This window comes from Hydra vulgaris, chromosome 14, assembly GCF_038396675.1.
Source record: "Hydra vulgaris chromosome 14, alternate assembly HydraT2T_AEP".
Lineage (NCBI taxonomy): Eukaryota > Metazoa > Cnidaria > Hydrozoa > Anthoathecata > Hydridae > Hydra > Hydra vulgaris.
In genome coordinates this window covers 32,380,687-32,402,904 of record NC_088933.1, presented here as the reverse complement: position 1 = coordinate 32,402,904, position 22,218 = coordinate 32,380,687, and the positions used below count along the sequence as shown (strand labels likewise).

Sequence of the window (22,218 nt, the reverse complement as noted above, 5' to 3'; positions counted from 1 at the left end):
TACAAACTTGGTGTTTCATTATTTATTTTAGTAATTTTCAATGATTATTCATTTGTAGCTAACCATAATGGCACAATTTGTAATATTTCATATTTAGCTGTAAACAAATTAAAGTTAATAAAAACAAAATCAGCTTTATTTGAAGCAGTTAAATTTTTAAAAAATAAAGAAAGTTCGCTTCAATCAAATATTCTATTCGAACACCTTAATGCTATGAGAAAAGTTAATGTTGGTGAAGTTTTATATACTTCAGATATTATATGTAGAGCATATGAGTATTTTGCTATGCGACGAAGTTTATATGATTGTATGTGTATTGACTACAAGTTGCCAAGTATAAGGACTTTAACCCTGTTGAGATATATTGATAAAACTTTTTTTTTGCTTGAATCAACTTTTATTGGTGTTTTTTATTGTTGGTGATTTTTATTGTTACCATTTTTAGCAAAAAAAATTAAAAATACAGTTATCTTTCTAATATATAGATATATACTTTGTTATGGTTCTGCTTGTTATTGATACTATTTAATATTACATAAATATTCTTAATGAAATTTGAAATACGAAAAATATGATTATCTTTTAACAATTTTTTGGTTTTCTTTTTATATTTCCGTTTTTACTAGAGATTATTATTAGAAAACATAGGCTGCCATTACACCCTACCTAATATAAAAATATATCAATATAAGTAAAAGTGAAAGTTTAATCGGCCTTCAGTTTTTACGGCATTTTGCGCGATGTCAAGGCCTGTTATTATAGAAGTCTACATCATTGAAAAAGTAGGTTTTTACATTTTTGTTTTCGTTTTTTTGTTTAACTACTTTTCCTTATTGATCACTTTTTTTCAGGATTCTCCTCATGGGTTCAAGATCATTACGCATAATATGTGTTCAATTACGCATAAACGTTAGTCATTGTAAGTAATAAATTAGGAAATAATTATTTGTGAAATTTTGTAGTCATTAATGACTTCAAAGTGGCTAATAATTAAAATTGCTCGACTAATAAGGTTCCTTATTAAAATTGCTCTCTCTCTCTTTCTCTCTCTCTCTCTCTCTCTCTCTCTCTCTCTCTTCTCTCTCTCTCTCTCTCTCTCTCTCTCTCTCTTTATATATATATATATATATATATATATATATATATATATATATATATATATATATATATATATATATATTATATTTATATTTATATTTATATTTATATATATTTGTATTTATATTTTTTTTTTTTTTTAGAAAATGTTTTTATAAAGTTATAAGATAATAAAAACCGATATATATAAGCCGAAGGGATTTAATTAATTAAATTTAAAAAAAAAGGCGTGTAAATCGCAAAAGAAAAAATAATATTTTTAATATTCGTTTTGGATGTATTGATTAATAGCATTTATTTTTAAATAAATTCATTTTGCAACACGTTTTTTAATTTTATAAAATTTTGTCATAATAGTTTAAGGTAAATCCCACATAGGTTATAGGTGGAAAACATCACATGTAAAAGATCAAAAATGCTACACGTTTTGAATACCGAATGGGATATAGTAGCAAATACCAGATTAAGTTAAGCCTCTCTGAAAGCTTCGATGATTAATTTTAAATTACTATTTAAGTAATTTTTAAATTAAAAGAATTTTTAAAATTATCATAGAAGCATTCGGACTTTCATTTGTCTAGTATTGACTACTTTTATACCATTTGGATTAAAATATGTGGCATTTAAGATCTATAGCATGTCGTATTTTCCACCTATATCCCATGTAGGATTTACCACATAAAACCCATGTGGGATTTACCATATGAAACCCACATGGGACAAAATAATAATCCCCATATGGATTACATGTGGTAAAAACCCACGCGTATCCCATATGGGATTTACCATATGGAATCCATGTGGGATTTACCATATGAAACCCACATGGGACAAAATAATAATCCCCACATGGGTTACATGTGGAAAAAATCCACGCGTATCCCATGTGCGCTTTTTCACTGGGTATAACCAGGTTGACAGGTAATTTATGCCTATACAATTTATTGTAAAAACCTTAATAGCTCAAAAAATTTAAAGAGATGATATAAATTGCATCAAAATTTAACATATAGATCTAATCACAGGGTTTAATTCACCACAAGGTATATATAATATAAATAGTTATAAAATTTAATTTTAGATTTAGTGAAATTTTGAATTTAGTTTCATTATAAGAAATGTATAATTGAAATAGTAATTGAACATAAAGATACAATCGAAGTTGAATGTCACTAAAAGGTATTTATAATACTATTAATAATACAATATATCATAAAAATTTAATTTTTTAATGTTGTCTCACCATAAGGAATATATAATATAGATTATTAAAAAATTCAACATAGAGATCTAGTCAAACAGTTCAATGATACCGCAAAGTATATATAATATCAATTGTAATACAATACAACATGAAAATTATATTTTTAAATTGAGTTTTACTATAAGGAATATATAAAATAAATTGCATTAAAATTTAACATATAGATCCAACCACAGGTTTAATGTCACCACAAGGTATATATAATATGTATTTTAACATTATTCAGCATAGAGATTATATCTTTAATTTAGTGTCACCTTAAGGAATATAAAATGTAAATTATATTAAAATTCAACATAGAGATTCAATCAGAAAGTTTACTGTCAGTAAAAAGAATATTTAATAAGGTATATTTAGTGGCACCATTAGGAATGTACAATATAAATAGTAAGAAAAGTTAAGTTGAATATTACATTTTAGAATTTTGTGTCACCATAAGAAATATATAATGTAAATAGTAAGAAAATTTAACAAAAAGATACAAAGTTAAATGTCATCACAAGTTACATATAATATTATTAGAAATACAATATAACAAAAAGATTTAATTTTTAAATTTATTGTCACCATAAGGAACCAGGCCTTCCCAGGAAAGGCGTACAATAGCAGGTCTCAAATGACCATGCATTAAAAAAAAAAAAATTAAACTACGTGAGCGAGAGATGTTTGATAATTGGCGCTGAAAAAACCTAAAGAAGAAAAAGATAAAAAAAACCAAACTAAGAAAAATTAACCTAATAAAAAATGAAAATTATTTTAATAAAAAAATAATCTTAGCAAATGATTAAAAAAATATTAGTAATAATTTTTAAAAATAGACTTAAAAGAAATTCTGTCATTAAGATTTTTCTTCTATAAGAAGACGTTCATCAAAGTCTGTTATGAAAAGTTAAGGCTTTAATATTGGTGCTAACAATTTTCACTTTTAAGTCTCTGATTCCTATTGTTGCAAAAAATGAAATCTTAAATGACTTATATGATTTAAAAGCAAAACGTATAAGTTTTTAACTACTTATCAAACGTTATCTATTTAAGCTATTCTTCAATTTAGTGTCACCAAAAGGAATGTATAAAATAAATAGTAAAAGAGTTTAATGTAAATATTACATTTTTGAATATAGTGTCACCATAAAAAATATATAGTATAAAAAGTAAAAAAAGTTAACAAAACGATACTAAGTTAAATGTTACTAGAAAATATATATAACAATATTAGTTATACAATATAACATAATGATTTGATTTTTAAATGTAGTGTAAGATTTTTAAATTTTATTTTTAAATATAGTGTTTCTAAACGTAACATAAGGAATATATAATATATAAAGCATTAAAATTCAACATATAGATCCAATCATAGGGTTTAATTTCACTACAAGGTATATATAAAATAAATTTTAATATTATTTAACATAGAGATTTTTTATTTATTTTAGTGTCACCATAAGGAATATAAAATAAAAATCATAGTAAAATTCAGAATAGAAATTCAATCACAGTTTACTGTAACCACAAAGTATATTTAATAAGGTATATTTAGTGTCAACATTAGGAATGTATGATATAAATAATTATATTTATTTCATACATTCCTAATGTTGACACTAAATAAATGTATGATATAATAGTTAATTTAACATAAATATTAAAATTTTATAATTTAATGTCACCATAAGGAATATATAATATAAATAGTAATAAAATTTAACAAAAAGATTCAATTAAAATTAAATGTCTTTATAAGGTATATATTATATTATTAAAAATACAATATAACATAAAGATTTAGTTTTTAAATTTAGTGTCACCGTATTGAATATAATATAAATTGCATTAAAATTTAATATAGAGATCTGATCAAGTAGTTTATGTCACCACAAGGTACAAATATAAATAGTTACAAAATTTAATTTTAGATTTAGTGAGCTTTTGAATTTAGTGTCACCATGAGGAACATACAATATAGAAATTCTACTGTTTTACAATAGAAATTCTACTGTATTACATATTCTACATTAGTTACAGCATTTAAATATTTTTATATCTATCATAATAATTTTCAAGATCAATTGAACTAGCTAAAATATACAGAATTTTTTTTATTTACTGAGTTTGTAACAGTTCGTATTGTTTTACAATAACAAAAAGTAGTAAATAACAAATAACAATAAGTTCTAAATAATATTTGGGCCCTTTTTTATTTGGGCGTCCATACCGGTCCATATTAAAACACCGTACAACTAAACTCTTCCTCTTGGCAGGTCAATGTTAAATGATCAATCGTATACGCAGTACCATTAGAGGTGGGAGCTATTAATTAGGGGAGAGTGGGGTATTGGCGAACACCTAAGCGGGAATGCGAATTAAAGACACCAGTTATACAAAATTGATCATATTTATTGCTCATCAATTAGTTTAACTACTCAGTCACAAACCCTCAAAAGGAATTTTTAAAAATCTTATTATAAAATAAAAATTTATGCCAGAAATAAAACCATTGGTGTTCGGAATCACCCTGCCTACGTGGGGTAATTCCGAACACATTGGGGGGCAATCACAAGCACTGTTGTGTAATAGCGAATAAAAAGCTAATTGTAATAACTAAGTCTAAAAACTATATTATGCAACAAAAACAAAAAAAGGAGTGACTTTATTTCCATAGAAGCTACAACAGAGTGTTACTCAAGAAAAAAGTTGCATAAAATTATCAGAAAAATTTAAAATCAAATTATAGTGAACAACATCCGCAGCTTCATTACACTACTGCACGTCTGGAACTGAGCATAGGATCCCTTCTCAGCAGGTAAAAAAAAATTGTCGAATTTATTTTTTTACAATGCTGTTTTGACCATGTTCGGAGTTACCCCGCGTTCGCCATTACCCCACTCTCCCCTAAATATTTTGGCTTCAGATAAAGTAGTATATAGAAAAACAGTAAAATTAGTATATATTAAAATAGTAAAAATTCTATAAAAGTATAGAAAAATTATGTAAGATTAAAGAAGCATTATTTGTAAAAGCAAGGGCCCATCGAATCTTCCACTTCCTTTTTGTGAGGCCTGGTTGTTTTACAGTTTATTTTCTTGCACTAGGTTTTGGAAAGTTATTAGTCTTTAAATTTATGTGGAAATTGATAATAGTTACCAGACATAGTTAAAGAAAGACATTAATGAAATTAGTTTCTATACACTTTAAGTTATGAAAGGGTAAATAAGGTTACTCTTAAGTTACCTTAAAGGGAAGAAATATCGTAATCCGGCCCTGAAAAAACTACTTACTATGTAATAATTATAGTTTCTATTGTTTTAAAATGAAAGATTTATTCAAGTAAAAAGATAACCAAAATAAATGTATTAGTGCTATTACCCGATTAAATCGACATTTAGTCCATTAGTAGAAAATCCAAATTCGATTAAATTGACTACTAGATTTTTCGAAATTTGTTAACAACACTGTATATATTATAAATTGCATTACAATTAAACAATTTCGATTCGATCGCAGAGTTTAATGTTAATGTAAGGTATATATAATATAAGTTGAAATAAAATTTAACATAAAGATACAATCACAGAGTTTAATGTTATTACAAGGTATATATAACATTAATTATAATGAAGTTTAACATAGAGACACAATCACAGAATTTAATTTCGCTTTAAGTTATAGGTACTGACTTTGACGGGAATGGTGTTTCCACCTTTCTACTTGTGTAAATCTGTTTGCACTGGAAGTGTAAACTGACTCAAGGTGACCTTCTTTAAAATTCTAACTTCATTAAGTTTCGAAGCTACCACACCATTCATACCGATGCGGTAGCTTCTGGACAATTAAGTTAATGCGTAGCTTTAAAGTTTTTTTTAAATAATCTTTTACACATTAGACCACTAGGTCTGTTTTATCATTGCTGTTTTGTGATTTGTTTATGTAATTTCAATCCTGAAACAATGCTTTAAACAAAACAACCCTTCTTTGCTGAGAAACAATTTTGTGCTCAGTAACAGAATCCTTAATATTAAACTATTTTAATAAATATAATAATAGTAAAATAAATATAATTATAATTGTAAAGTAGTTTACTATTTTAACTTTAAAGTTATGTAAACTGTCGGGTAAGCAATTTAACTTTTTAACTATTGAACTTTTTTTATTTAATATTAGCTCTAAGTATGCACCTCGAATATTTTGTTCGATTTTTTATTTGTTAGCCTTATCCTAAAATATAGAACAGCTAAATTTGTTATTTTTGTTTTATATATATATATATATATATATATATATATATATATATATATATATATATATATATATATATAAATATATATATATATATATTTGTACTTTTAACTTACTATAGGATTTGGTGTATTTGCTAATTCGAGTTTTAAAAAAAGATGTTTTTTGCTTGAGTACAGAGGTAGGATTTCTAAATAATAATAAAAAAAGTTTGTTGCATTTTAAAAACAGGCCAGAAAATTAATGGCAATAGTTAAAAAAAGCGCTGACCAAAGTATTGGCGGGTATGTGTGTGAGCACAAAACTGTTAGTTAGTGAAAGCGCTTGCCAAACGAAGAAGACTGCTAATGATGTAGTTTTTATTTTTTAAATGTTATACGTTTTCCCATTTTTATTAAAATATATAAATAATTTTTTTTGTAATTGATTATGAGCATTTTTATATGAAATTTTTATTTTGTTTGCCTTATTTTGTGATTACTTATGTGAAAAAAATTAAAAAAATATTGCCTTATTTTATGATTATATAAGAATATATTTGAATAAAAATTTAATTTTATAACTTTGTTTAGTTATTATAGTTAACTTCTTAATTTACTATTGCGGTAGTGAAATTTACTACGGCACGGTGCTCGCCTTGTAAGCGAGAGGTTTGGAGTTTGATTCTTACCACGTCCCACAGTGCTCAAAATATTTTATTTGCACAGCGGATTTTTTTTGTCAAATTTCGTGTTTTGGAGTAAGGATTGAGAGAGGGCTTAAACTAGAACTTAAACAAATGAGTACCTTTTTTGACTGAACTTTGTGGGTTTAAACACGAGATAAATTTTATTTTGAGCGCTCAAGTAGTGAGATTTTTTTGCCTTTTTATCTTATTTCTCTGTGTGTGCTATAAATAAGCAACTTGTAATATTTTATTTTATATTGTTTTAATTTTTTATAAATAAGGGCTTGTGATGAAGAAAATCGCCAAGCGTGTTATATCACGCTCATAAAGTTATAATATGGTGTCATCGAGCGTAACTATGCGCGCTCGAGGTCAGGGCCGCGAGAGCGATCTTGAAATTTGGAAATTGCGGAAAACTGTTTTTATAAAAAGCTTTCTATTTGTTATACGACTTTCATTTGTCAATGTTTGAAGTGGTATCTACAACAGTGCATTTATACTACTTGAACGATGCAGTTTTTTATACTTCCCAACTTCTTGTTTTATATCTGCGCCAGATCGCTATTTTTTTAAACTATTAATAATAAAAAAAAACGCAAGCAAACAAAAACGCAAGTGCTTAATAAGTTCATATAATAGTATCCAAGAATAAATTCGTGGCTAAAATTTTTTGCGTACGTTGTTTTGATGTGTATTTAAAACGCTGTGAACTTAATATTTACAAATAACGGTTTTTATATTTCTTGATTTTTTTTAAGGCGGTCCTCCACAGAAAAGTGTAACTTTTGAAAGCAAAGAGTTTTTGATTTAATTTTTTCACCAAAAATGTGGTTCGATAAACTATTTACAAAAATCAACTTTAAAAAAAAAAATGTCTCGATTAGCCAATTCTTTAAAAAATGAATGAAAAAACTAGCATTTTTTGTGACAAGCTAGCAATCAAAATACTTATCATATCAAGCTGAAAATCGGTGTATATACTCATTGAGTTAAATTACTCCGGATGAGAGAAGCATTTTATATTATTCACAGTATATAAAAAGTTACAAGATTTGAAACAAACATAAAAAAATTGGTGGACTAATGGCCAACATTAGTCTCATAAAAAAGTACTTTCCTTATTTTATTTTATATATCCTTCCCTCATCCGGATCCTTTTTAATTTGAAAAATCAAAAAAAAAATTAGATAAAAAGCTTAAACGAGTCTAAAATTATCATGTTTTAAAGATTTTTATTCGAAGCAAAACTTTATTCTGTAAAAACGATAAATATATAAAACAAAAGAATAAAACCATAATAAAAAGTTCACAAAAAACATATCAAAACCCTCCAGGAATATATTTCGAGTTTTTTTCTTCATCATCTTTGTCTAAGTAACCCTTTTTAATTGTTCTTAGTTGTATTCTTCTCTTTTTGACACGGTCAGTGGACTTTTGAAGAGACCGCTTTATAGTTTCTTTCTTCTTTTCATTAAGTTTCATAGGCGTATCATATCCTGTTAGATGAAATTTATTTAGTACAGAGAGGATTCCATTAGGTCCTTCATTAAGTTCAATAACAGATGAATTTTCTTATTCCCATTAGCCATAATTTTAAATATAATTCGTTTGGTACCAATACAAATGGGGTTGCAATATAAACAAGTATCCAAAAGCTCCTTAAATTGACAGCACATTTTTCATTTACGAACAACTTGTACAGGCTGTTTTTTAACTTATGACTTTAAGTTGCGTATAACCAAAACGAGGGTTTATATTCACATCAATTTTTAACAATAAAAAAGATATTTGACTAGTTATTAACCTAAAAATAACTCAAAATGTGGTTGCTATGGGCATTTCTAAGGATACTTTTTTAAGATACCTAAATATAACAGCTAATATCTTTTTAAATTGAGTTTGTTTACAATCCAATCAAATCAGAGACTATGCACAAGTGATGAATAAATAAAAATAAGCTTTTTAAAAAAAAAAAAAAAATTTATAAAAATAAGCTTTTAAGAGTGTAGGACCACCTTAATATTTAATTTTTTTCGTAAATTAATTAATAACTACCAGAAAGCAACCCGTAATACGGGTTACGGTTGGTCTGTTACTTAATTTATAGTGGCTGTTTTCCCCAATTTAAAGTTGCGAAACCTTAACTAATACCATGTAAGAAAAACGCCTTCAAATTAAAAAATTAAACCATCTGCAAAATGAAAATAAATTAAATTACCAATTATTTAACTTTAATTGAGTAGTTTACAACTGACATAGGTCATATCAGTGTATAGCAGAATAATTTTCCTAGACATTGCTAAGTTCAAAACAATATATTTTTAGTTACTGACACAAAAAAAATAACACTTCATCATGCTTTAAATTGACGAAAAAGTAAAGCTAAATTCTTGTTATATTTTTTATAACATGAACTTTAATTAATAAGATTAATATGAAGTATATCTTGACACTAATAAAGGACAGTATATTGACAGTGTAATTGAAGTATATTTTCTCATATATTTTGACACTAATAAAGGACCTCCCTTCCTCGTTTTTGTTTTTTTAACATGAAGGTAAGCCAAACAGTCTATCAACACAAAACATCACAACAATTACACATAACAATAGAATATTTAAACCCTTGATCCTAAAATCCAGCGAAAATAACAAAACAAATTAAAATATGAAAGTCAAAATTAGAAAACCAATTTTAAGTTAACTATATTTATCTTTTTACTAAACATATAAATACATAAAAGTATATTTGCTTTTATATTCAATATTAGTTATTCAATTACTTCAAATTTAGGACATTAAAACGCCTAGATTTAAAGATCAAGGTTGCATACTCTCTCATTCACATTACGCTAAACATTAACAGATATAATGTGTTTCCAGAATAATTACAAAAGGCTAGACAACAAAACCTAGCTCTAAAGCAGTAACACCGCCTGGCGCTAAATACTGCCAAGTCACACCTCTGCTATAAGTACACCACTGGCTGGCAAGGTTATCAATCTTGCTCAACATAATGTCAAGTCGCACCACTTTGAAAACATGAAAACAACATAGTTTTAACACATATACAACTATAAACAAATATGGTTTTATATAACAGATATAAACACATTTTATAACAATATTAAATGACAGATATATTTATCAAAAACTATTTAAAAAAGTATTAAAATAATAAATAAAGTTATACATACAAAATGTGCTCAAAACCTACAAACAATAAATTTTCGAAATGAAAATCTAAAGACTATAAACTAAGAACATTAGAAAATATAACATTATTTGTGTAACACTTTCCACCTATCATACCTTGAATGAGATGTTTATCAATTTTGAAAAACAAACTATTAAATGCTCTAGTTCTTGACCATGAGAGAAACATGCTTTTTTAAGATATACCCCAACTCTATCAAATGTTTGACCTTGACTTTTATTAATTGTCATTGAATAAGCTAATCTGATAGAAAACTGACGACGTTTCAGAACAAAAGGTAAGTTAGAATCTGATGGAGCCAAACGAATTCGAGTAACAAAAACCCGTTTACCACCGGAAACACCTGTCAAAACCTCTGCATCAATATATATATTTTGAAGAGCACTAACTTTCATTCGAGTACCGTTACATAGCCTAGCTTTGAGATCTATATTCCTAAGTAGCATAAATACACAACCAATTTTCAATTTTAAACAATGAGATGGCATACCTGAAGGAGTTAAGCTTTTCAAAAACTCAACAGGAAAGTTATTTCTTTCATTAAGGTTATCAATATCAGTTTGATCAGCACTTACATAAGTTTTGACCTCACCCGGCAGACATTCAAGCACTTCTTAATTGATTGATAATAAATCAACATTAGTTGGTGTTAAAATCACGCGTTTAGAATAATGATTTTGTTGAAACCTCACCCGGCAGACATTCAAGCACTTCTTAATTGATTGATAATAAATCAACATTAGTTGGTGTTAAAATCTCGCGTTTAGAATAATCATTTTGATCAGCATCTCCAAAAATCTTTTCAAAAACCAATTTATTTTCTCTAATAATGCACCGATTTGGTATTTCAATGCATCCTTTAAAAGGATCCTCCTCTTTGACAGGCATTGTTCCACTACCAAGTTTTATTAGCCATTGGGAAAATTCTCTTTCCCCATCATGTACTCTCATATTTTCAGTTAATGTAAATTTCTGCACCCATCGCCACTGTAAGGAAGATTTTATACACGATTCTACAATTTCAGCTGGTTGTCCTCTTTTTACAACTGGCAGTATTTGCCTGAAGTCACCACCAAAAAGAATGACTCCAAACGGAAAGTTGTTGTTGCAAACATCTTTTAACAACCTATCAGTTGCATTTAAGGCATGTTTAGGTATCATGAATTTTTTATCAAGCAAAACAAACTAACTTGTTTTAAAATATGTCCATGTATAGAGTTAGGGATTACATTACATGTGCTGTTATCCAATATTGGGACAGGAATTTTGAATAAACCATGCAACGTAGATTCATTTGTAAGAAGAGTTGCTGCAATGTCAGTCCATGCAGCTGTAGCAGATTTAAAACCCCTTCTTATGGTTTCAGAAACCAAATAATTATACCTAAACGTTTTTTAACTATCAGCTGGTCCATCCATAAAAAAAATCTAGAATGTTGATTTCCTACACTTAGTTGCTCGTTCAATGCAGCAAGGACAACATTACTTACATTTAATTGATTGACATTAGGAAGTGGTCTCATTCTATTAGCTTCGTCAATTAATTGCTGAACATTATCATTTAAATTTTCTAGATTAAAATCTATGAATTCATCAACAACAGGCAAATTAAAATCAGATAGCGTTTTACCACTTTGAATAATAATCTTTTTAATTTAACGAGGAGTAGCTTGTTTAGCTAATATAAATGGAACTTGGCGATGAATGAAATCCTCCATCATAAAAACTTTGTATGTATTCCAAAGATACAAACGGTGTGTATCGCGTTGGGCAGCACGATGTAAAGCTACTTGTTCTTCTCCTTCTCTAAAATTCACTATCTGATTCTCAGGAAGATGAATCTTAAGACGAAAAATAGTGTGTGACATATTAACTATAGGATACTCAAATATTCGCCACAGTGCCTCAGGTGCACTAACATAACGACAATCTAAAAAATATTTACTTCATTGTGATTAACCTGTTCATTTATTAAAAGACTCGCACAATCATGCCCTTTGTATATGTATTTGTACAAATATTTAACAGCCTTTACAGACATGCAAGTTTCAACATTAATGTGGGCTTCATATTCCTTAGATAACCAAGGATTGTAAGGTACCATCCAACGGTTATCTACATTGTTGCCTTTAAAATTGATAACCAGCCCATCATCGTGACGTCTATATTGTGGATAACCATTCTGAACGGCTACTGTGTTGGCATTAAATTCTTTAGGATAGTTTTTGCTGCGCACTTTATCTTTTATGCAGGGAGAATTAGGAATCAGTATCCCACATGGGTCGTGAATCATGCAAGCTTTAATAATATCATAAAGTTCACGATTAACAACCAGATCTGGAGTTAATGCACATATTAATTATTGATATCCTGTGCTGTTTCAAGTTTATCATCATTGGCTAAATAAAGTAAAATGTGGGCATGCGGCAAACCACGCTTTTGAAACTCAATAACCTGAACATGCGTAACAACTTTTGCCTATTACACCATGTTTGAATATATCATTGAGGTTATTTAACTTGAGTTTAAATACTCGAGTGACCAAATCAGGTCTATCATTTGGAGTCTGACCTGGATATAAATTTTCTGTTATTTCACACCATTTTGGGTTGCAAGTAAAAGTAATAAAAAGATCTGGTTTACCATACTTTTTAATAATTGCCATAGCATCTTCAAAAATTTTTTTTAAAGCTCTAGGACTTCCTACATAAGATGATGGCAAAATAACTACTCGCCCTGGTCTAACATTACGTTCGTTCGCAATTTTGTTAAGATGTTCATTTAAGGCATCATACTGCTCGCTTCTCAGTTTATTTTGATTATTTCTGATAAAAGCAAGACACTGGCCATCAATATTTACATATGCATCTACACCATATTGCTGAAATAGTTTCTTGCCATAAAATAATAAACAGAAAAATTGCCGAATAGAAAGTCTATAATTGTAGAACTGAGATAATGTAACATGATTTCTAACCAGTGTGGCACGCGCAGGGTTATGCACTAACTGATTATGCCAACCAGCACCACCTCTTGGGAAAAAGAGAGGATAAATCATACGATCTAAATTGACTGACTTACTTGATACAATTTTTAAAAGATGACCTCTTGGGTAAATAAAAACATCCCTGGAAGTTGGGAGAGCACCAACTTCGCCAACAAATACAACTGCAACTTCATCGTGTGAAGGTAGATTATAGCGACGTCTCTCACCCCCTTCAAGTTAAGACATTTTTACAACAGAAGCTTGGCGACCTTCTATAGGCGCTTGACGAATTTCTTCATCTTCTACTTCAGCCATATTTTTAAATGCAAGAGCAAATGAACTTTGTTCAGTAATTATAGTTTGCGATTGAAACATTAAATCACGTAAACAAAGATCATTACCACTTGTGGCATTCTAAAATTTACTGCTGCAAGTGGATCATATATATATATAGCTGAGAATATATTGGTGGAATTTCTTGATCTGGCCTAAGATTACCTACACGATGATAAATCTGGCCACATATTTTAAAATATGGAGGCCCATGATTTATTGGTTGAACTACAGTTGCTTTAAAAGAAGCGAAAGAAAGACAGGCATTATAATTTCGAATATGTTTTAAAAAATTACCATTAGCATTACGATCTACATATTTCCCTGTAAATAAATCCTGTAAAACTTGTGTAAATGGTGAGAGTGGAGGAAAAGCTACCTTACCATTATGGCAACATAGAAAATGTGTTTCATCTGGAATTTTCTTAGCACCACAGTGCTGACAAATTTGATTCATTTCTCCTAAATAGTTTTAATCTGAAATAGCATTACTTCTTGCTATAGAATACATTCGTCCTTGTCGAACAGATTTTCTTACATTTTGGCAATGATTAACTTCACCTCGATTTAGCCTATTTCTTTCATTTTGTAAATGATTAATTTCATATCGCCTAAGTCTATTTCTTTCATTTCGTCTACGATTATTTTCAACACGCCTTATAGCACTTACATCATCATAAATACATAACTTTATCGAGTCTATCATCCATTTCAATGTCATCATTATCACTAAACATATTTATCTAAGCAAAACTAATTATTTCTTTGTTTTACTACCCAAAGTAAACAATAAAATAAAAAAACCTAATAAATAACTAAAAAAATCTTATTCGAAAAATTATAAAATAAAGAAGCCAAATAAATGCAAAATAAAATTAATTTGCCATCATCAAAAGTAATACACCTGTATTACTTTTTCTTAAGTTTATTTAATTAAAGTTAAGAAAAACCTGCAACCATATTAGCAAAGACTTATAAAAAAAAGTTAAAATTTATTTTGTTTCTAATAAAAAAAATTTAAAAACAAACAAATATACTTTTATATTAGAAACAGTAAAGTGTTTCTAATAAAACGCATAATAAAACTTATAAATGCGTTATATACAAAACAGGTTATTAACGCAGGTTTGTAAATCAACCCCCTCCGACACCCAAACTATGACGCTGCTGCAACTCCAAGGATATACATATATATATATATATATATATATATATATATATATATATATATATATATATATATATATATATATAATATATATATATATATATATATATATATATATATATATATATATATATATATATATATATATATATATATATATATTATTGTAAACCAATTTTTAAAAATTTTGAAAGTTGATTTGCCTGAGCTGCGAATCGATGTCTTTTGGTGGAAAAAGAACCTTAAATTTTTTTTTTAATTTAGATAAGTTCTTGAGGTTCCTCTTTGGATTCTAAATTTTTGACGGGTCCTAATATTGTTGAAATTTTTTTTTTCTAAATTCTATCAACCTGGTACTTAAAATAAGCAGAATATCATGCTGACTTCAAAAAGGATCTTTGTTTTTATTTAAAGCTTAAAAAATATAAAAATAGAGTATTTTTTTCTATAAAAAACCCTATACAATATTATACCTAAAACCCCCGTTTTGTTGAAGACAAAACGGGGGTTTTAGGTATAATTTTGCAAATATTTTTTTCACCAAAATTTTTTTTAAAATGAAATTATTTATAAAAAAAACATATTTTCTGCTTTTTTTGAGTGTAAGGTTAATATGGTTTAAATAAAAAAAAATTAATAAAAGTTTAAAATCCAAAGAGGAACCTCAAGATCTCATTAAAATCTAAAAATATTTTTTTACTTTTATCTTATAAATAATAGACATAGATTTGTGTCTCAGGAATATTGACTTTTAAACTTTTTTTTTTTTGCTATGAAAGGCGCTCCACCCTAATATATATATATATATATATATATATATATATATATATATATATATATATATATATATATTAGGGATATGACTTTTTAATTTTTTTTCAAATAAAATGTTTCCTGTATCATAAATCGATGAACTTTTACCTAAAATCATGAAAAAAGGCCCAAATAGCTTTCTGCAACAAAAAAAGGTCACCCCAAAATAAAAATTTGATTTACCATTTTTATACATTCATTTTTGACCGATGTTTTAATCTTAAGCTTAATTCTCAGCTTAATTCTATTTATTTCATTATTTTATTATAAATTTATAAATATAACGCCACACGTTACCATGGCAACGAAACGGCCGTGTTCCGGCAAATACTTGGAATTGTTATGTGATGACGTCATTGTGTTACCACGGTGATATAGACGACTGTAACAGACTGTAGAAGTTTATAGAACTTAGTAGAACATTCTGGAAGCTCTAAATAATTATATAAGCGAGCTGCTGTCAGAGCTCAGTGTTGATAATGTGAATAGTTCTATGAAGTACTCTGCGTGTAACTGAGCTAATAAGGAACTTTTGTAGCGAACTAAAGACGCTGTAAGTGTACGAAGTATAAGTAGTTGTAGCATTATCGTTAGGATACGGACTGGATTATCGAACTGTTATCAACATTGACTGGATTATCAAACTATAATTGGATTACTATACAGTTAAAGTATTTTATTAATTAAACGACTTTATTAAACGGATATTTACGCTCAGCTATCCGTAAAGTCGTAACAATATTATATGATGTCTCACAAGAAAAGTCATACCACAGTAACAAAGAACAAGAAGACTTGGACTAAAAATTTGGTGAGATTTCAAGAGTCACACAGAAGAAGAGGAAGCGTGGCTGTAGAAGAACATTCACTCGATGAAAAATCCAGAATACCACTTCAATTGCAGATCGTAGGAAGATACCAGTTTCTCGGAGCATATGTTAAAGGAAGAAAAGAACGAATAGACCAAATTTCTAAGGAAATTACAAACTTGTGGGACAATAAACTGAATTTTCCACGTGTGTCTGATCAAGTGATAAGAGCAAAGCTTATGAAGGTGCTGAAGGTCTATGATGAATGTGTCAAGCGTGGAAAATATGATGTTCTCAATGCATTATTTGACATCACGAAAGTGAATGGCCAGTGGTTATCCTCGGAAGATAAACGTCTATACCACCTACAAAAAGAAAGTAAATGACAGGTGGGGTACTCAACAGGACAAGTGGCAAGTAAAGAAACCATTCACCCTTCCAAGAGAAGGAAAGTCCAGTCTGGAACAGCAATACCTTCCACATCACAAGTCCTGTCTACCACAGACAGTGGTACTGAATCTGAAAACTGCAAAAGTAAGAGTGAAGATGATGAAGACGACGACGGTGATAAAGACGATGATGAGGACACTCAGAGAAAAACTAGAAAGCACTACAAAAGTAAATTTGCTGTAAGTATGGTTACATCAAGTGGAGTTTCCACAAAGAAAGCTGCTAAAATATGCAATGTATTATCACAACAAGGTATTGATATTCCAACTCCAAGTCAATCAGCAATTTACAAGTCCATATTCAAAGAGGCAGGTAAATTAAAAAAAGAAATGATACAACAACTTAATAGAACAGTGGTCCTTACACTTTGACGGCAAACGAATAGATGATAAGGAATATCAGGTAGTTGTACTTCAGAATGAAAGAACTGACGTGAAACTTGATGCACTGCGTTTAAAAGATGGCAAAGCTGAAACTGTTGCTGAAAAAATTGCCAAACTTATTGATGAATACAATTTGTGAAATTCAATTAAGATGATCATTACTGATACAACAAACGTCAATACTGGGAAGAGAAATGGAGTTGTTGTGAAGTTGCAACGAATGTTTAAATTAAAGGGTATCACAATACCACAATTTATCGGTTGTCAGCATCACGTACTAGACAGGATTCTCCGTCTGGTGATGGACGAAGAACTTGGGGGTGATACCAAATCTTCAAACATTGAATACCCATTTGTGTCTGAACTGTTGAATAAGTATGATGAACTGAAGGATAAGTTTGTGAATGGAACTGTAGAAATTCTTGATAAATCAGGGTGGAGAGACGATATGAAGTTTTTGTACCATTTAACAAGAGTGTTTAGGTTCTATGAAGAACAAAGAAACTTCCCTCTGATTCACTTTCAGAACATTCCTAATATGAGCAATGCCAGATGGAACTCAAGAGCCATTCTCGCCATTCTGGCGTTCATTCTTATGCCTGAAGCGAGAAAGAATTTGGAGAAGGTTTGCAGGTTCATTTCATATGAGTGGGCAGAACAATGGTTTAGTAGTCAAAAGTACAATGACAATGACTTCAAGAATTTATCTGATGTATTGAAGCCTTACAAAAAGGCATTGCAGTCATTCAAAAATCACTGGAAGAAAGAGCCATCCGTCATCGACATACCACGAAGTAATCAGATAGCTGAACGTGCAATCAAGGTGATGCAAGACCTGTATGCTTCCTGCAGAAAGAAAGACAAACTGCAACTTCGATTCATTCTAAGTAATAAGCGCTAGACTCTTTATGAGACGTGAGCATCATGTGACCCATGTACTAAACACAGTAGGCCTATAGACACAGACAGTTATGTATATTGTTGTACTAGACGCTTTGATACTGTTAATTTTGTAATACTTGTATAATTATGTATCACATAATGTTTTTTGTTATTTCACAGTACATGTTGCATAAATAAATAAAATAACAACAGGAGTATGACTCTTACAACATCTTCAGCCTTTAATATTCATTTACTGTACAAAAGTGTACCTATTGAAAATTCGATTTTTTGGTTTTGGGGTGACCTTTTTTCAAAATATGTCAAAATGAAACATCTATTCGTTCTATTTAAATAAAATTTCATTTAATTAAGAGACACGCCTAGTATCTTGAAAAAAATTCATATACCTAATATATATATATATATATATATATATATATATATATATATATATATATATTTATATATATATACATATATATATATATATATATATATATATATATATATATATATATACAGGGCGTTAGCCAGAAATAAATTTTATATCGTGTTTTTGCCGTATTGGGAAGTTTTATTGTTGTTCTAGAAAATATAAGGAATTTTTTAGAAAAGGTCCTAAAAAACTTAAAAACACACGAAAAAAAAAAGGTCATCCACTTATGGAAGCTTTAGGCCCATTGTGAATTCCGCGTTATACGCGGCACCATTGGGCTAGCTAACACCCTGATATAAATACATACATATATATATATATATATATGTATTTTTATTTTTTTATTATTTGCTTATTTCGCCGTTGATAAATAATACAAAAAAGAAATTACAATAAAAGAAAAATCCTGGCCGGAGCAAGAAAAAGACAGCTTGTCTTATCACCGAGCCCCGTCACACAAAAATTTACATGCACAATAAATGATAAAAGACAAAAAGACAGTATAAATATATAAACAAAAACAAATCAAATACTTCAACAATAAAATAATTTGTTGCTAACAATCTTCCAGCAGAATAATTTTAAAAATAAAAAGTAAAAAAGACAGAAAATCATAAAAGAAATCAAAACACGAATTAGAATTGCGTTGTTTAATTAAAAAAAAAAAAGCAATATATGTAAAAATAAGTATTTGGGCTGATTATTTAATATCATCAAACATAAAAACGAAAATAACAATTTTATTTTCGTTATCTTTTATACTAATGGTTACAAACCATTTTAATAAAAGCTAAAGAAAGTGATAAAGATTTAATTTATTTTCAAGCGATTCAGTCCAAACCTTTAAATTGTTTTCAAAAAAGACACTTAAAATCTAATATATCAAATTCCATGTTCAGTAAATACCGTTTTGAATCATCCTTAAAACTTTGCAAAGTGCAGTTTAAAACGAAGTTTAATTTTCTACTAAAGATTGGATATTAAATTCGGTACGAACTTAATTTAAGAAGGTTAATGGGAACCACAAAGTTATTCACTGTAAATTTGGATGGATATTTATGGGAGATTTCATTAAAGTAGGATTGAAATGCTACTGGAGAAAACCCAACTTTTGCTTTAAACATTAATAACATTACTTGATGAATATTAAGCTTATAAATATTTAAAGCTCCAAGCTGACGTTAGAGAGGTTCGCATTGTGTTTTTCTATTTGCCACAAATACTATCCTTCAAGCATGTTTTTGTTTGCCATAAATTTTTTTGAGTTTAGCGTGATTAGTGCTACCCCAGGAAATGTTACACTATGAAAAATACATGTGTATAAACAAAGAATATAAACTTTTTTAAAACTCATTATTAAGAAAAGGTTTTGTTCGGTATGACACGGCAATATTTTTTGAGATCTTACCTTCAATATATTTAATATGAAACTTCTATGACAACTTTTCATCTTAAAGCACTCACAGAAATTTTGTAGTCAATTCCCTTTTAATTATTTTGTTATTGATTAAAAGATTGGGTAGTTTAAGAGGAATATTCTCGGCTTTATGGTTTATGTTACTAGGTTTATGGAATAGGATAAATTTTGTTTTCTCTACATTTAATTATAGTCGGTTACTTATAAACCATTCATTGATCTTATCTTATTCTTCGTTAAATATTTTAAAAAGAACAGTAATATCTTTGCGAGAATAAAACAAATTAGTGTCATCTGCAAATGAGATAGTATTTAATACTTTTGATGATAAGTATAAGTCATTTATATAAAGTAAGAACAATAATGGTCCCAAAATATAACCTTGGGGTACTCCACAAGTTATTAGGTCGTTTTTTGAGTCTTTTGTTTCTTTAAGTACAAATTGCTTTCTCTTAGTTAAGTATGATTTAAATCAAAGTAAACTTTGATTTTTAACACCATAGTTTTCTAATTTTTTCAAAAGAATTTCATGATTTACTGTGTCGAAAGCGTTGGATAAATCAACAAAAACCCCTATTGTATAGCAATCGCTATTAAATCCATTTGATATATGCTTGACCATTTCAATTATTGCATGGTTAGTAAAATGATTTTTTTAAAATCGTATTGATTTTTATATAAAATCTTATTTTCAGATAGATATTTATAAAGTCTGTTGTACATAATGCGTTCAATTAGTTTAGAAAAGCAGGGTAAGACTGAGATTGGTCTGTAGTTTGAAATATTGGTCTCATCGCCAGATTTGAAAATAGGTGTTATTTTTGCAATTTTAAATTTATCTGGAATATGACCTGATTTAAGGGAGAGATTAAAAATATGGAATAATGAGGGTTCGATAATATCAAAAACAGATTTAATTACATTAACATTAATTTGATCTATACCTGCACTTTTATTTTTTTTCAGACTATTAAAAGCAGTATGTAGTTCACTTTTGGTTAAAATCGGTTCTTCCATAATTAAATCAGTTGTTGCAAGATATGAATCAATTTTTTTTTGACCAACTGGAATTTTCGCTGCTAGGTTTGGGCCAACATCAAGAAAAAAATTGTTTAATTTCTCAATAATAACTTCTTTATGATAAATCATTTTTCCCTCAATAATAAGTTTTTGCGGTAAGTTATTTTTTTTAACTTTATTTTTCCGAATTAAGTCTCTAATAACACTACAAGTTTTTTGAGGGTTTCCTTTGTTTTTTTCAAGCAGTTTAGCATAGTAATTTACTTTTGATCGGTTTTTAGTTTTTTCAAATAAACTTTTATAATTTTTGTAATTAGTTTCATTTTTATAAGTTTTATTTTTTAAATATTTATCATACAATTTTTGTTTTTTTCTTGATGATTTTAGTAGGCCTTTGGTCATCCATGGGGATACAACCGACTTTGAGTTTATTACTTTCACTTTTAAAGGAAATGCCTTATCATACATTTTAGAAAATTGGTTTAGAAATAAATCATAAACATTATTTACATCGTGTGATTGCAGTACAAGATTCATATTGACGTAATTATTTAATAAATTTTTAAATTGGCATATGGAACTTTCATTGATTTGTCTCATGAATACTGTTGATTTGTGGGTAGCATTATTTAGAGTAACACTCTCAGTAATAAGGAATATAGGAAAATGATCGGTTAAATCAGTCTTGATTATACCAGTTTTAAAACGGCTATTATGAAAATTGTTAGTTATAACATTATCTAATAATGTCGATGATTTTTTAGTTACTCTTGTTGCTTTGTTTATAGTTGGGATAAGGTTGTATTCGAGAAGAATATCAATAAAAGTTTTTGCTTCACTATTTAAGGCATGGTTGAGTAAGTCAATGTTGATATCCCCAACTACGTAAACATGCTTTTGCAATATATTTTTTGTGTTTAGGAATGTGCGCAGATAAGTTTTGAATGTTTTAAATTTTAAACTACCAGCTGGTGTTCTATAAATAGCATTGATTATAAAATTATTAGCTTATTTATTTATTATCTCAACGCATAATG

The 22,218-nt window shown here is 28.3% G+C and overlaps 2 protein-coding genes across 2 annotated transcripts; both read right to left on the bottom strand.

The window, feature by feature from the left end:
• Positions 1-12,136: 12,136 nt before the first annotated feature.
• On the bottom strand, positions 12,137-14,257 carry LOC136091057 (uncharacterized). Its single transcript, XM_065818041.1, has 4 exons — positions 13,966-14,257; positions 12,936-13,697; positions 12,462-12,818; positions 12,137-12,411 (listed from the first exon to the last, which is right to left on the bottom strand). Exons 1-4 carry the CDS (start codon positions 14,255-14,257, stop codon positions 12,137-12,139), a joined length of 1,686 nt encoding a protein of 561 aa, XP_065674113.1.
• Positions 14,258-20,788: 6,531 nt separating this feature from the next.
• Positions 20,789-21,310, bottom strand: LOC136091056 (uncharacterized). The gene has a single exon (XM_065818040.1). The coding sequence runs from the start codon at positions 21,308-21,310 to the stop codon at positions 20,789-20,791; it is 522 nt and encodes a 173-aa protein (XP_065674112.1).
• Between the last annotated feature and the right edge of the window lie 908 nt (positions 21,311-22,218).